Below are 17278 nucleotides of genomic sequence, written 5' to 3'. Positions count from 1 at the left end.
TTGGAAACAGCTGCGTGAGGAATTGACTCAGTGCAAAAAGACAACTAAAGCTTACTGCTAATTTAATTTTTTTGTTACAAAGCCTGTGTAAAGTTAATTTGTTTCAATGTACCGGTAGGCACCTGCGGTTTATAGACATGTGCGGCTTATTTATGTTCAAAATAATATATTTTAAAAAATTCAGTGGGTGCGGCTTATATTCAGGTGCGCTTAATAGTCCGGAAATTACAGTAAGTTATATTGTGGTCTGCGATCCAACGTTGGACTTTGGTTTGATCTTCACCTATAACAAGATAAATTAGAGGACTAACCTTCATAATCCTGCAAGTTTTGACTGGTTTCACATTATTAATTTAACCGTCTTGTGTACTTGTGAGTTCTAAAGCTAAAACTACAACACCAGATATTTCTATTCTATGTCCGCTGGCTTTGTCTGTACCGGCAACCGTGGACTATCCTGTGGGTGTCCCTCCTCTCTCAATGGGGAAGAGAACTCGGATGAGGGAATCAACAGGGCCCCGGTCCCCTGGGCCAACAACTCCAACAAGAGACACCAGGACAATACGGGCGAAGATGGTGCTGTTGGGAAGCTCTGGGGTGGGGAAGTCCAGTCTGGCATTACGTTTCAGCAAGGATGAGTTTAAAGTCACTTTACCCACCGTAGGCTGTGAGTACACATATATGTGATATAATACTGTGTCATTAGTAGTATTAGGGTGGATACAAGTGTATTGGTACCATATGCATAGCTATTATAGAATTATGCTTCTAGTGCCAAAGATATGTATATACTTCCGTGGCATGTTATTTCAGCTGTGCACTTTTAGCGTTTTTCAGGAGCTTGTTTTTTCATATAGTAGTATCTTATTCCACAGCACTAAGCTAAGTTGTCTCTGGTATATCAAGAACACTTGTTGCTCTGTTGTTATGCAAAAAATGTATTTATTTCATAAGGTTGGCAAAGTGGCCACTCTAACTTCGTATAAGGGGATGTGGATTAAAGTTTGAGTAACATTGTTAGTATGTCATTGTGCTTAACCTCAGGGATCTAGTTGAAGAATGTTAGGGTAGGTTACTGTATGTCTTCATTTTTACCTGGTGTCACAGTATATTCTGTCCCCCACAGGTGCCTACTTCACCCAGGTGGTGTGTCTGAGTGATGTCACATTTCACTTTGAGATCTGGGACACGGCGGGACAGGAGAAGTACCACAGTGTTACCCCGCTGTACTACACAGGAGCCCATGCAGCACTGGGGGTGTACGATATCAGCAAACGAGTAAAACTAACACACAAATGCAAACACACGAACACAAACTGTAACTTTCTCACTCATCATTATTCACAATAAATGTAAAACTATCCGTAACCATGGTAGCATCCACATTAATGTAGAAGTGTTTAGAAACATGTTCTATTTATATTTACACTAAAAGTGACTCCAAAATTACACAATACATTATTTATTTATTTATATTGGGCACAAAATAATCTGAAACACAACCGTAACAAATAGCTAATGCATCTAACAAGTTTGTAGAGCCACAAGCTTGATGTAATCATTGTGTGCTAGAAATATGGGACCAAATACTAAACTTTTGACTACTTTAATACACATAAGTGAATTTGTCCCAATACTTTTGGTCCCCTAAAATAGAGGGACATTGTACAGAAAGTGCTGTAATTCTGAAACGGTTCACCTGATATGGATGAAAATACCCTCAGATTAAAGCTGACAGTCTGCACCTCATAGTCATTATATACACTACCAGTCAAAAGTTTAAGAAGGCCTACTCATTCAAGGGTTTTTCTTTATTTTTACTATTTTCTACATTGTAGAATACAAGGGAAGACATCAAAACTATGAAATAACACATATGGAATCATGTAGTAACGAAAAAAGTGTTAAACGAATCAAAATATATTTTATATTTGAGATTCTTCAAATAGCCACCCTTTGCCTTGATGACAGTTTTGCACACTTGGCATTCTCTCAACCAGCTTCATGAGGTAATCACCTGGAATGCATTTCAATTAACAGGTGTGCCTTGTTAAAAGTTAATTTATGGAATTTCTTTCCTTCTTAATAAGTTTGAGCAAATCAGTTGTGTTGTGACAAGGGGGGGGTATACAGAAGATAGCCCTATTTGGTATAATACCAAGTCCATATTATGGCAATTACAGCTCAAATAAGCAAAGAGAAACGACAGTCCATCATTTCTTTAAGACATGAGGGTCAGTCAATACAGCAAATGTCAAGAACTTTGAAAGTCTCAGAAATTGCAGCCCAAATAAATACTTCACAGAGTTCAAGTAACAGACACATCTCAACATCAACTGTTCAGATGAGACTGCGTGAATCAGGCCTTCATGGTCGAATTGCTGGAAAGAAACAACTACTAAAGGACACCAATAAGATGAAGAGACTTGCTTGGTCCATGAAACACGAGCAATGGACATTAGACCGGTGGAAATTTGTCCTTTGGTCTGGAGTCCAAATTTGAGATTTTTGGTTCCAACCGCTGTGTCTTTGTGAGACGTGGTGTGGGTGAACGGATAATCTCTGCATGTGTATTTCCCACTGTAAAGCATGGAGGAGGAGGTGTTATGGTGTGGGGGTGCTTTGCTGGTGACACTGTCTGTGATTTATTTCAAGGGACACTTAACCAGCATGGCTACCACAACATTCTGCAGCGATACGCCATTCCATCTGGTTTGGGCTTAGTGGGAATATCATTTGTTTTTCAACAGGACAATGACCCAAAACACCTCCAGGCTGTGTAAATGCTATTTTACCAAAAGGCAAAGTGATTGAGTGCTGCATCAGATGACCTTGCATCCACAATCCCCCAACCTCAACCAAATTGAGATGGTTTGGGTTGAGGTGGACCACAGAGTGAAGGAAAAGCAGCCAACAAGCGCTCAGCATATGTGGGAACTCCTTCAAAACTGGTGGAAAAGCATTTCAGGGGAAGCTGGTTGAGAGAATGCCAAGAGTTTGTAAAGCTGTCATCAAGGCAAAGGGTGGCTATTTAAAGAATCTTAAATATAAAATATATTTTTTGGTTACTACATGATTCCATATGTGGTATTTAATCGTTTTGATGGCTTCACAATTATTCTACAATGTAGAAAATAGTAAAAATAAAGAAAAACCCTTGAATGAGTAGGTGTTCTAAAACTTTTGACCGGTAGTGTAAGTGCTGCAGTACAGAGCCAAAACAACAAAAAATGTGTCACTGTCCCAATACCTCTGTCACTCACAGTGTGTGTGTGTGTGTTTAGGAGAGCTTCATAAGGGCCCAGATGTGGCTTCGGGAGTTGGAGAAGCACTATATTCCGGCTTCCACCGTGATGGTACTAGTAGGAAACAAGGGGGATCTTTCAGAGCTGTGCCAGGTGACATTACAGATACTGTACTCACAACACACACAAATACACACTCATGCATAGTCACACTTGCACCAACCCCTATAACACACCACATACACTGTACATGTTACAGCAAACAAACACATTCACCCAGACTGTAGGGAGACTCAGTCATATATACAGTTTGTCCCATGTGGATATTATCGGTACTCCTATATGATGATCAATCTGACATAAACATCCCTTCCCCCACCACACACACATATACACATTGTACTGTACTTTCACATTGGTCACCACATGACAGCAGTGCAATGTACCACTCATATTTGATTAATACTTGATCCTCTCTATTCATTTCATAGGAAGGGCATAGTCTTGCCGTCGACAGAGGCGTGCTTTTTATGGAGACCTCGGCCAAGTCAGGGAATCAAGTCAGTGAACTGATGCTGGCTATTGGTAAGTAGTCAGGCCCTCTATGTGTGAAAATATTTCTCATTTTATGTTCTTTGATATTCATAATTGTGACAGCTTTGAATTTGTATCTCTGAAGATAGACCACTAGAGGGCAGCAGATAGACAAGCATATATTGATCATATTTCTTATAATGGAACAATATGGTCTATGCAGAAGAAAAGTGAGTAAGCAACAATGCTTGGTGAGACATATCAAATGTATTTATAAAGCCCTTTTTACATCAGCAGATGTCACAAAGTGCTATACAGAAACCAAGCATAAACCACAAACAGCAAGCAATGCAGATGAAGAAGCACGGTGGCTAGGAAAAACTCCCTAGAAAGGCAGGAACCTAGGAAGAAACCTAGAGAGGAACCAGGCTCTGGGGGTGGCCAGTCCTTCTGGCTATGCCGGGTGGAGATAAGAGTACATGGATATTAAGGCCAGATCGCTCTTCTAGATGTTCAAATGTTCATAGATGACCAGCCGGGTGAAATAATAATCACAGTGGTTGTAGGTCAGTAGGTCAGTGCAACAGGTCATTATCTCAGGAGTAAATGTTAGTTGGCTTTTCATAGCCAAACATTCAGAGGTCAAGACAACAGGTGCGGTAGAGAGAGAGAAAAAGTTGAGGACAAGGTAGCACGTCCGGTGAACAGGTCAGGGTTCCATAGCCGCAGATAAGGTTCCATAGGACTCCATATAAGACAGGAGAATTACACCAACCATAACTCTAGCCCCTCAGCATATAGACTATTGTAGCATAGATACTGGAGGCTGAGACAGGGGGAGGTCTGGGGACACTGTGGCCCCATTCGACGATACCCCCGGACAGGGCCAACCAGGCAGGATATATCCCTACCCACTTTGCCAAAGCACAGCCCCCACACGATTAGAGGGATATCAACAGACCACCAACTTACTACCCTGAGACAAGGCTGAGTATAGCCCATGAAGATCTCCTCCACCGCACAAGCCCAAGGGAGTGCAAAACCGGACAGGAAGATCACGTCAGTGACTCGACCCACTCAAGAGATGCATCCCTCCTAGGGACGGCATGGAAGAGCACTAGTAAGCCAGTGACTCAGTCCCCGTAATAGAGTCAGAGAATCCCAGTGGAGAGTGGGGAGCCTGCCAGGCAGAGACAGCAAGGGTGGTTCCTTGCTCCAGTGCCTTGCCGTTCACCTTGGCACTCCTGGGTCTGACTACACTCAATCATAGGACCTACATACTGTTGCCCCTCCATTGGACCCTAATGTGTGTTGTGTGTCTGATATTTTTGTGAGGAAGTGTATGTTCAAAGATTTAAGTTTAAGGCAATGACTTCTCAATGACCCAAGATCAGCTCAGTTAATCCCTACCATTGTGACAATGAGTTGTAATAATGCTGCATCAAATGTACCTTATCTGAGGGGCGTTGGCAGACACAATGTAAGTAACTTAATTTATGTGCCCTAATTGCACCGAATACCTCTGTTTATCTTACTGCTATTGTATGCAGTACTCATGTGCCTATGAACCAGAGTTACAATGTTAGCACTGAGGCGGTGTGCCCTAGATGGTGAATTTACTAAATTACTCACGATAAACGTTGACAAAAAACATAACAAATATTTTAAGAATTATAGATACAGAAATCCTTTATGCAATCGCGGTGTCCGATTTTAAAATATATTTTCGGTGAAAGCACATTTTGCAATATTCTGAGTAGATAGCCCGGCCATCATATCTAGCTATTTTGACACCCACCAAGTTTGGCACTCACCAAACTCAGATTTACTATAAGAATAATTGGATTACCTTTGCTGTTCTTCGTCAGAATGCACTCCCAGGACTTCTACTTCAACACCCAATGTTGTTTTGGTTCCAAATAATCCATAGTTATATCCAAATAGCTCCGTTTTGTTCATGCGTTCAAATCACTATCCGAAGGGTGACGCGCCGGCGCATTTCGTGACAATTTCTTTTTAAATATTACATTACCGTACTTCGAAGCATGTCAAACGCTATTTAAAATCTATTTTTATGCAATTTTTCTCGTAAAATAGCAATAATATTCCAACCGGGAGACGTTGTATCCGTTCAAACACTGAAAGAAGAAAATGGAGTCGTCACATGCACACGCGCACCAGTGCCATTGTTCTCAGAAGTACCACTCTCCAAAACCCCTACTGTTTTTCGCCCAGAGACTGCAGAGTTATCTTTCCACGTTCTGGCACCTTCTGAGAGCCAATGAAAGCCTTAGAAAATGTCACGTTACAGCAGAGATCCTGTATTTTCGATAAAGAGGCTACAGAAGGCCAAGAAATGGTCAGACGGGGCACTTCCCATATAGAATCTTCTCAGGTTTTGGCCTGCCATATGAGTTCTGTTATACTCACAGACACCATTCAAACAGTTTTAGAAACTTTAGGGTGTTTTCTATCCAAATCCACTAATTATATGCATATTCTCCTGGGCAGGAGTAATAACCAGATTAAATCGGTTACGTTTTTTATCCGGCCGTGAAAATACTGCCCCCTATCCCAAACAGGATATAGTGTATAAGAGGTCATATAATAAGGTTTGTAGTGTTTCTTATGTTGATGATGTAAATAATATTTGCTGGTCTGTGGTGTGTAATGAGGAGCAATCAGACACTGCACTTGTCACATTTCTGAAATTGCTTATTCCAGTTACTAATAAGCATAAGTAATTAAAATAATTACTGTAAAAACTGTTAAACCCCCTTGGATTGAATAGGAATTGAAAAATTGTATGGTTGAGACTGATGAGGGAAAATAAATGGCAAATGGGTCTGGCAGCCCAATCGATTGGCAAACGTACTGCAAATTAAGAAATCATGTGACTAAACTAAATAAAAATAATCTATACTATGAAACAAATTATATAAAGAATGATAGTAAAAAGCTTTGAGCACCTTCAATTAAATTTTGATTAATTGAATCAGATGGCTCATTCATCACAAAACCCACATGCCAGCAACAAATGCTGACACTACATATCCAGGTATACCTGATCAAATTATCTGACCAAAGACAAGCATTGTACTTTTGAATTCCGTAGAGTGAGTGTGGAAGAGGTGAAAAAATATTGTTGTCTATCAACAATGACAAGCCACCAGGGTCTGACAATCTGGATGGAAAATTACTGAGGATAATAGTGGCCGATATTGCCACTCCTATTTGCCATATCTTCAATTTAAGCCTACTAGAAAGCGTGTGACCTCAGGCCTGGAGGGAAGCAAAAGTCATTCCGCTACCCAAGAATAGTAAAGCCCCCTTTATTGGCTCAAATAGCCAACCAATCAGCCTGTTACCCACCCTTAGTAAACTTCTGGGGAAAAAATGGTGTTTGACCAGATACAATGCTATTTTACAGTAAACAAATTGACAACAGACTTTCAGCACGCTCATAGGGAAGGACATTCAATCACAGCTGACTGGTGATTGGCTGAGAAATGTATTCTAAAAAGATTGTGGGGGCTGTTTTGTTAGACTTCAGTGCGGCTTTTGACATATTCAATCATAGTCTGCTGCTGGAAAAACGTATGTGTTATGGCTTTACACCCCCTGCTATATTGTGGATAAAGAGTTACTTGTCTAACTGAACACAGAGGGTGTTCTTTAATGGAAGCCTCTACAACATAATCCAGGTAGAATCAGGAATTCCTCATGGTAGCTGTTTAGGCCCCTTACTTTTTTCAATCTTTACTAACAACATGCCACTAGCTTTGAGTAAAGCCAGTGTGTCTATTAATGCGGATGACTCAACATTATACACGTCAGCTACTACAGCAACTGAAACAACTGCAACACTCAACAAAGAGCTGCAGTTAGTTTCAGAATGGGTGGCAAGGAATAAATTAGCACTAAAATATTTCCAAAACTAAAAGCACTGTATTTGGGACAAATCATTCACAAACCCTAAACCTCAACTACATCTCATAATGAATAATGTGGAAATTGAGCAAGTTGAGGTGAGTAAACTACTAGGAATAACCCTGAATTGTAAACTGTCATGGTCAAAACATATTGATACTACAGTAGCTAATGAGCATTCTATCCATAATAAAGCGTTGCTCTACCTTCTTAACAACACTATCAACAAGGCAGGTCCTACAGGCCCTAGTTTCATTGCACCTAGACTACTGTTCAGTAGTGTGGTCAGGTGTCACAAAGAGGGACTTAAGAAAATTGCAGTTGTCTCAGAACATGGCAGCATGCAGGCCTTAAAAGTAAATGGAGAGCTAACATTAATGATATGCATGTCAATCTCTGTAAGAAGTGTTGACAAGCTGAATGTACCGAGCTGTCTGTTTAAAATACTAGCACACAGCTCAGACACCCATGCATACCCCACAAGACATGCATAACCCCCCAGAAACCAGAACAGACTATGGGAGGCGCACAGTACTACATAGTGTCATGACTACATGGAACTCTACTACACATCAGGTAACTGATGCAAGTAGTAGAATCAGATTTAAAAAACAGGTAAAAATAAACCTTATGGAACAGTGGGGACTGTGAAGAGACACACACAAAGCTAAAGACACGCATACATTATTATATTGTTGTATGGTGGTATTATACATTTTGTATTGTAGATATGTAGTGTGGTAATAATGTTATATGATGTACTGTTTTATATTTAGTTTTTTTATGTAATGTAAGTGCTTTAATGTGTTTGGACCCCAGGAAGAGTGGGGATCCCTAATAAATACAAATACACCAAGTCACTCGGCTCTGTCATATCCTCACATGGTCTCTCCTATCATTGCTATGCAGATGACACTCAACTAGTTTTCTCCTTCCCCCCTTCTGACACCCAGGTGGCAACACGCATCTCTGCGTGCCTGGCAGATATCTCAGCTTGAATGTTGGCCCACCACCTCAAGCTCAAACCTGACAAGACGGAGCTGCTCTTCAACCCGGGGAAGGCCTGCCCACTCAAAGACCTCTCCATCATGGTTGACCGCTCCACAGTGTCTCACTCCCAGAGTGCAAAGAACCTTGGCGTGACCCTGGACAACACCCTGTCGTTCCTGCAAACATCAAAGCAGTTCCTGCAGGTTCATGCTCTACATCATCCGTAGAGTACGACCCTACCTCATACAGGAAGCGGTGCAGGTCCTAATCCAGGCACTTGTCATCTCCCGTCCGGACTACTGAAACTCGCTGTTGGCGACAGAATGCTGCAGCCTGGTTTTCAACATTCCCGAGTTCTCCCATGACACCTCGCTCCTCCGCACCCTCCACTGTCTTCCAGTCAAAGCTCGCATCCACTACAAGACCATGATACTTGCCTATGGAGCAGCAAGAGGAACTGCCCTCCCTACCTTCAGGCCATGCTCAAACCCTACACCCCGACCTGAGCACTCCGTTCTGCCACCTCTTGTCTCTTGGCCGCCCCACCCCTATGGGAGGGCATCTCCCGCTCAGCCCAGTCCAAGCGCTTCTCTGTCCTGGCACCCCAATGGTGGAACCAGCTTCCCCCTGAAGCTAAGACAGCAGAGACCCTGTCCATCTTCCAAAAGCACCTGAAACCCTACCTCTTCAAAGAGTATCTTAAATGATCCCCCCCCAAAAAAAACTTTCCTGAACCAACACTTGCAATTGACTCCCACCACCCCGCCTTCTAGCTCTGACTTTACTGATAGCTAGTTTATTGATGAAAAGTGTACTTACAATGCCTGTGATATGTGGTTGTCCCACCTAGCTATCTTAAAATGAATGCATTAACTGTAAGTTAACTGTAAGAGCATGTGCTAAATTACTAAAATGTAAATGTCAAATATATCAGCATGGGACTCTTTCACAATGTTTTTGATTTAATTTTTTCTTCTGTCTTCTCAAGACACTCAAGCAGTATTTTTTCAGAGGATTGTTCCAAGTTTCCAACAGTGTTGCATCTTATTTCTTACTGATTGAAAACATGGTTGTGGGTTGTGTTCATTAGGGCACGCAATGTAAAATGTTGAAAAACCTTTTTCAGGGGTCCTGGGTGGCGCAGCAATCAAAGCACTGTACTACAGTGCTGAGGTGCCACTACAGCCTGGGGTTCGATCTTATTCTGTGTCACAACCGGCCGTGACCAGGAGCCCCATAGGACGGGGCACAATTGGCCCAGCTCCGTCTGGGGTCGGTAAGGGTTTAGCCGGTGGGGCTTTCCTTGGCTCATTGTGCTCTAGCGAATCCTTGTGACAGGGCTGGGTAACTGCAAGTGGACTCCGGTTGTCAGTCGAACAGAGTTCCCTCTGACACATTGGTGCATCTGACATCCAGGTTAAGCGAGTAATGTGATAATAAGTAGGCAGCCAGGTGGGTCATGTTACAGAGGACGCATGACTTGGCCTTTGCCTCTCCCGAGCCCATTAAGGAGTTGGAGAGATGAGCCAAAGGACCTAATTCGGGGAGAAAAAGGGGCAAAAAAAATATAAGCTTGTGGCCATACCACTCTGAACATGCCTGTTCAGGGTTGGGCCAGGTTGTACTGGGATGGGAGACCGCCTGGGAATACCAGGTGCTGTAATCAAAAAAAAGTTTTGCTATGGAAAAAGGAAACTAGCATTTCTCGTTGGATTAATTAATCCAGGTAATCCGTTTTCTTCCATTTGGTCATGAATGAGCATGGCCCGGGTCTTTATTGTGTTACAGAACTTGAGACAGAAACTTAGGGCTACTTGCATAACCCCAGTTCTATGATAATATGAGTGAGATATCTCACTTAATGGGGATTTACTCAGGCGTATTCTCCAACGGAAGTACCAATCACACCATATGTTGGAGACAGACAGGTCGAGTGGTGAATGAGGTAAGCCCCTTTCCTCTTTATAAGACGCCACTCGCCTTGCCTCTGGTCATTCTCAAGCGTGCCTCTCTTTCAAGCAGGGAAAAGTGGTAAGATATCTCACTCATATTATCATAGAACCGGGGTTATGCAAGTAACCCTAAATTCTATTTCAAATATACTGTATCGTCTCTATATCTCACTTTATGTGGCTATAAACTACTCCCGTAACACAGGCATTCTCTCCGAAGCAAGGCTATTCCTAACAATACCACCCATCAGAGGCCTCGACACTGAGAAAGTATGCGCCAACAACGGATATGTGACATCCAGTCATCGACCTAAAAAGCCCAATACTCTCGCTCCATCCAAGTAAAAGTGCAAAGCGCATACTGGACACAAACAGAGGAGACGCGAGGGGTGGGCAACCACAAGCTGTAAGGTGAAGCAAGCATAGTTGTCACTAACCTGAGACATCGAAGGTTGGATCAGGTAATAAGGTTACTTAGGAAATCCTCTGCCAACAGTAGGCAAGAATGTTGGACTTTCACCTTGTGTAGCTCGATCACTCATTTTGCAGGCAGGCAGATGGTAAAGCGGCCAGAAGGAGAGGCTTTCCACCAGCGGTCCGGAAGCCCTAAAAAGGCTTCCAGACTAGGTGCAAGCGATGCGCATCCTCTATCAACAGAATACCAGAGGGTTTAATCCAACTATCGGAGCCTGTATGACAGGCCGAGATAGTGGTTTAAATGGACCTTGGCAGTGGAGAGCTTCCCTCTGTCCAAAAAAGGTTATGTGATGAAGCATTAAACGCCCAGGATACAGAGCATTATGAAATTATCTGTTCAGGCCAGACCACTTCTCAAAAACACATCACTAGTTTCCGCAGTGAGCGTAAAAAGAGGGGCACTGGCACTCTGGATGCTGATGATCCCGAGTGGCAGGTGTGTCTCATTCAATCTTTATCTCTCACGGGTCACGCCCAGAGGGTCATGGCATGGGTGAGGATGGTAGATTTCTCTGTGTGTATAGGTCTGAGGATCAAATCAAATCAATCCCAGTGTAACTGCAACTGCCAGGGCTGGTTGTAAGCAAGAGAGTGATCTCCGCAACCAAGGCATCCCTGGTCATCGAGGGGGCTCAAGGAAGAGGGATAAGGCTATTTTAATGGAGTGGAGAGAGCCAGGCATGGAGGAGGAAAGGCGTGGGGCATCACCCTAGTCAAAGTGTGTCAGCGCTTCCATCCTTTTGTCAACACTATGTGGGAATGGAGCCTCCAAACAACCCTCATAGGGTAGTCATTTCTAACAGACTGTGGAATCACTCTGGATAGACTCTCAGAAGTCGATAACACCACAGGGGCTGAGAGTGTCCCAGTTAACTGGGGTATCTTGCAATGTGTCCGGGGCATATAAGCATAGTGTTTTTCCATAACACGGCTCTGTACACTTGGTTTCAAGGGGACAAAGAGTGATATATTTCTGGAGGCAGAGTGGTGTAAGAGAGACCTAAGACGACGACATAGCATGGCAGCAACACATCATGACAACATGGTGGCAACACATCTTGGCAGCAGCACAAACCGGGTACAAATGTTGTTTGGTGTACTATATGAGAGAAGCAAGCTGGCCAGTAGTAGCTGGCTTTTCGGCACCCTCGAGCCACCAGCGCAAGGGCGAGAGGGCATGAGTGCCTGGCTAGGTTCGCCCCGAAGCGGGGCAGCAGTGACCATAAGTCATTGAACCGGAGAGTCAGGATGGGCTGCGGTCAAGCCACCGTTACCCTTCTTAATTCGTGGAAAAGGGCCTGCTAACCAAGTAATGTTTGCTGCGAATTAGCCTTGACGGGAGTGCGATAGTTCATTAGATGCCTCACGGCTAATGGTTAGCTGAAGTGAGCACTGTGTATGAACACTATTAGCCATGAGGCTAGTGTAGGCAGAATATATAAACCAGCACACTGCTCCGCAACAGTCAGCAAGGTAGTTTGGGGAAAATATATGTTGTCTTTCATTCCATTATATGCCTATTCTTACTATAAAATATAACATGTGTGATAAAGGCACAAGATTATAGGCATCTTCTCTAAATAAACAAATAAAATAGGGCCTAGTCTACAATACAGCACAGTAAAGCAGAACAGTTATACATTTGTGTTTCATCACAGTTAAAACCGGAGAGCAATATCTATCCGGTAAAGTCCACAAAGCATATATATACAGTACCAGTCAAAAGTTTGTACACACCTACACAAGGGTTTTTCTTATTTTATTTTTTTGACCATTTTCTACATTGAAGAATAGTGAAAACATCAAAACTATGAAATAACACATGGAATCATGTAGTAACCAAAACAATTGTTAAACAAATATATTATATATTTGAGATTCTTCAAAGTAGCCACCCTTTGCCTTGATGACAGCTTTGCACACTCGTGGCATTCTCTCAACCAGCTTCATGAGGTAGTCACCTGGAAAGCATTTCAATTAACAGGTGTGCCTTGTTAAAAGTTAATTTGTGGAATTTCGTTCCTTAATAAGTTTGCCACATTAAGGCAAGAACAGCTCAAATAAGCAAAGAGAAATTACAGTCCATCATTACTCTAAGACATGAAGGTTAGTCAATCCAGAAAGCGTCAAGAACTTTGAAAGTTTCTTCAAGTGCAGTCGCAAAAAACAAGTGGTATGATGAAACTGGATGTCATGAGGACCGCCACAGGAAAGGAAGACCCAGAGTTACTTCTGCTGCAGAGGATAAGTTCATTAGAGTTAGCAGCCTCAGAAATTGCAGCCCAAATAAATTATTCTCAGAGTTCAAGTAACAGATGTTACGTTCCCCAGTTTCTGTGTTGTAGTTTGTGTATTATCATGTATGTATTTCAGGAAATGGATTCCTGAAATTCTCTACAAGCAGCTGATTGGTCAATCAACATTGATGATTGGAGAGCTGACTCCGCCCCCTCGTCAGGACGCAGCTGTCTCCAATTACTAACTTCTTCTGAAGCTATATAAGCCCCAGTTCTGTTGATCAGGAGAGAGACACAGAGATAATGGTTGAGAGTTATAGCATGTTGGGGGTTGCTAAGACATTTGGTATGTACTGTGTAGTTGTTGCTGTGAGAGCTGATTGTAATGTTCTGTGTTAGTTTGTTGCTCAGAGAGAGTTTCTTTAATGTCCTGAGTTAATTGTTTTTTCTCAGTTTGTTGTGAAGACATTTGGAATATTCTGTTTCATTTGTTCCCAGGGGGGAAGGAGAAGGCACCTAGGGAGTGCGGGCATACATATAAACGTAGTAATTTATTGTCTATGCACACTAGGAAAGACCTGGGCGGACCATCCCCTGTATTTTGGTTAGTGCACCAGGTGGTGCTAGTTGGGTAAGTAGTGGGTAGGCAGGTAAGGTAGGAGAGGGGGCTTTGATATTTAGTTTCTTTGCTTTGGTTCCGTCCAGCCCCTTTTCCCCAAACTTACCGCGTGAAGGAATAAATTCCCAGTAAACGGTATTCTCTGCCTTTTTGTCATCCTTGCTCACACCTACACTTCAATACCTTTTTCACACCACGGAGAGTTAAGTTGTAGCAGGGTGTTGCGTTCCCTCTTTCTTGAGGCGTGCGTAACAGACACATCTAAACATCAACTGTTCAGAGGAGACTGCGTGAATCAGGCCTTCATGGTCAAATTGCTGCAAAGAAACCACTACTAAAGGACACCAATAATAAGAGATTTGCTTGGGCCAAGAGTGGAGGAAAAGCAGCCAACAAGTGCTCAGCATATGTGGGAACTCCTTCAAGACTATTGGAAAAGCATTCCTCATGTAGCTGATTGAAAGAATGCCAAGAGTGTGCAAAGCTGTCACAAGGCAAAGGGTGGTTACTTGGGAAAATCTGAAATATATTTGTATTTGTTTAACAATTTTTTGGGTCACTACGTGATTCCATGTGTTATTTCATAGCTTTGATGTCTTCACTATTATTCTACAATGTAGAAAATAGTAAAATAAAGAAAAACCCTTGAATGAGTAGGTGTCCAAACTTCGGAAAGTATTCAGACACCTTGACTTTTTCCACATTTTGTTACGTTAGACTTATTCTAAAATTGATTCAATATTATTGGTTAGCAAATGTATTAAAATTAAAAAACAAATACCTTATTTACATAAGTATTCAGACGCTATGCTATGAACCTCGAAAGTGAGCTCAGGTGCATTCTGTTTCCATTGATCATCCTTGAGGTGTTTATACAACTTGATTGGAGTACACCTGTGGTAAATTCAATTGATTGGACATGATTTGGAAAGGCACACCTGTCTATATAAGCTCCATCAGTTGACAGTACATGTCAGAGCAAAAACCAAGCCATGAGGTCGAAGGAATTGTGGATTGTGTTGAGGCACAGAACTGCGAAAGGGTACCCAAAAAATGTCTGCAGCATTGAAGGTCCCCAAGAACACAGTGGCCTCCATCATTCTTAAATGGAAGAAGTTTGGAATCACCAAGGCTTTTCTTGAGCTGGCCGCCCAGCCCAAATGAGCAATTGGAGAAGAAGGGCCTTTATCAGGGAGGTGACCAAGAACCCAATGGTCACTCTGACAGGGCTCCAGAGTTCCTCCGCAGAGATGGGTGTCATGTCTGGAGGAAACCTGGCACCATCCCTATAGTGAAGCATGATGGTGGCAGGAGTGAGGCAAAGATGAACGGAGCAAAGTACAGAGAGATCCTTGATGAAAACCTGCTCAGGACCTCAGACTGGGGCCAAGGTTCACCTTCCAACAGGACAACAACCCTAAGCACACAGCCGAGACAATGCAGACGTGGCTTCGGGACAAGTCTCTAAATGTCCTTGAGTGGCCCAGCCAGAGCCCGGACTTGAACCCGATCGAACATCTCTGGAGAGACCTGAAAATAGCTGTGCAGCCAACCTGACAGAGCTTGAGAGGATACGCAGAGAAGAATAGGAGTAACTCCCCAAAATACAGGTGTGCCAAGCTTGTAGCATCATACCCAAGAAGACTCGATGCGGCAATCGCTGCCAAAGGTGTTTCAACAAAGTACTGAGTAAAGGGTCTGAATACTTATGTAAATGTTATATTTCAGTTTTTTTTATTTGTAATACATTTATAAAAACTTATTTTTGCTTTGTCATTATTTGGAAAAAGTCAAGAGGTCTGAATACTTTCAAAATGCACTGTATTTGTGTGTTGGAGTGTCAGTGTAGAATGTGTGAGTGTGTGATAAATGACAGTCAGGATCTGCCTCTGCCTCTTCTCTATCATTGAGTGTCAGATTTGTAAAGCGTTGGGAAGCTTGGTAACATGTCCTTTTCTTTTGCCTCAAAGCTGATCAAACTGGTCCTGGAGCCCAGCCACAAAATCTCTCAAGGAGGCCACGAAATGTACAGCGTTAGACAGTTCCAATTTTGAACTGCCTGAAATGTTGTGCTTGTATTCTGAAAACGTTGGAGTATCGTGTTCCACAAGTTACAGAAAAAGCTATCTCAAGTTTATCCATTCAGGTATAGAGCGTTAGAGCCTCATTACGTGTGGCCAGAGTTAGATTTTCGTCCTCAGATACTTCTAGAAAAGACTGAATAACATTGGCATAATTGAGACATATTGCATTTGTGGCTTGTGCATGGGCAGACCACCTTGTACCGGAAAGAGATTTGAGGGTTTCAATTCGACTGTTTACATTTGGTTGTAAACCTGATGTTATCTGCTATTGCCAAGTGGATGTGGAGCAAAGTGATTCTCCTGTGTGACTTGTTATAGTAAGGAACTTTAGGAAACGCTCCTCAACTTTACCATCAGGCAAGACATATCTCATGATAAAAGTCAGCTGATCTACGTGGGTAACATCTGGGGTGGAATCAACACTGATAGAAAAATATTTTTATATTTTAAGTTCCAATATTATTTCTAGGAGTACCCTCTCTCCCATTAACTGCACAGTTGATACAAATGGTAGATAAGATGGGTTGCCTCTTCCTGCATTTCCATATCTTGCAGCGTGTTCATGTAGAAATGTCAACTTGAAGTATATCCAAATAATTGTAATTTGAGATGGAACCAAATATTTTGTTCTCCAATACTGGCAGCTGGTCTCAAATGGTTATTTTAGCCCCGAGTCAATTAGTCCTTTTTCTGCAGTCCTTGAGATCCATGTCAGCATACATTTGCGATGGGCCTCTGATCTGTCATCAAATCAAATGTATTTATATAGCCCTTCTTACATCAGCTGATATCTCAAAGTGCTGTACAGAAACCCAGCCTAAAACCCCAAACAGCAAGCAATGCAGGTGTAGAAGCACGGTGGCTAGGAAAAACTCCCTAGAAAGGCCAAACCTAGGACGAAACCTAGAGAGGAACCAGGCCTTTTCTTTTGCCTCAAAGCTGATCAAACTGGTCCTGGAGCCCAGCCACAAAATCTCTCAAGGAGGCCACGAAATGTACAGCGTTAGACAGTTCCAATTTTGAACTGCCTGAAATGTTGTGCTTGGGGGGTGGCCAGTCCTCTTCTGGCTGTGCCGGGTGGAGATTATAACAGCACATGGCCAAGATGTTCAAATGTTCATAAATGACCAGCATGGTCAAATAATAATAATCATAGTAGTTGTCGAGGGTGCAACAAGTCAGCAACTCAAGAGTAAGTGTCAGTTGGCTT

General features: G+C 42.6%; 1 protein-coding gene across 1 annotated transcript; it reads left to right on the top strand.

The window, feature by feature from the left end:
- Positions 1–235: 235 nt before the first annotated feature.
- LOC115155372 (ras-related protein Rab-17-like) lies at positions 236–4096 on the top strand. The gene is made up of 4 exons (XM_029701931.1): positions 236–667; positions 1127–1278; positions 3285–3398; positions 3737–4096. The coding sequence occupies exons 1-4, from the start codon at positions 481–483 to the stop codon at positions 3836–3838; spliced, it is 555 nt and encodes a 184-aa protein (XP_029557791.1). The 5' UTR covers positions 236–480; the 3' UTR covers positions 3839–4096.
- Positions 4097–17278: the final 13182 nt, after the last annotated feature.

Source organism: Salmo trutta, chromosome 20 (assembly GCF_901001165.1).
Source record: "Salmo trutta chromosome 20, fSalTru1.1, whole genome shotgun sequence".
Classification (NCBI taxonomy): Eukaryota; Metazoa; Chordata; class Actinopteri; order Salmoniformes; family Salmonidae; genus Salmo; species Salmo trutta.
The sequence above is the reverse complement of the archived record's forward strand: the minus strand, read 5'-3'. Positions and strand labels throughout refer to the sequence as shown.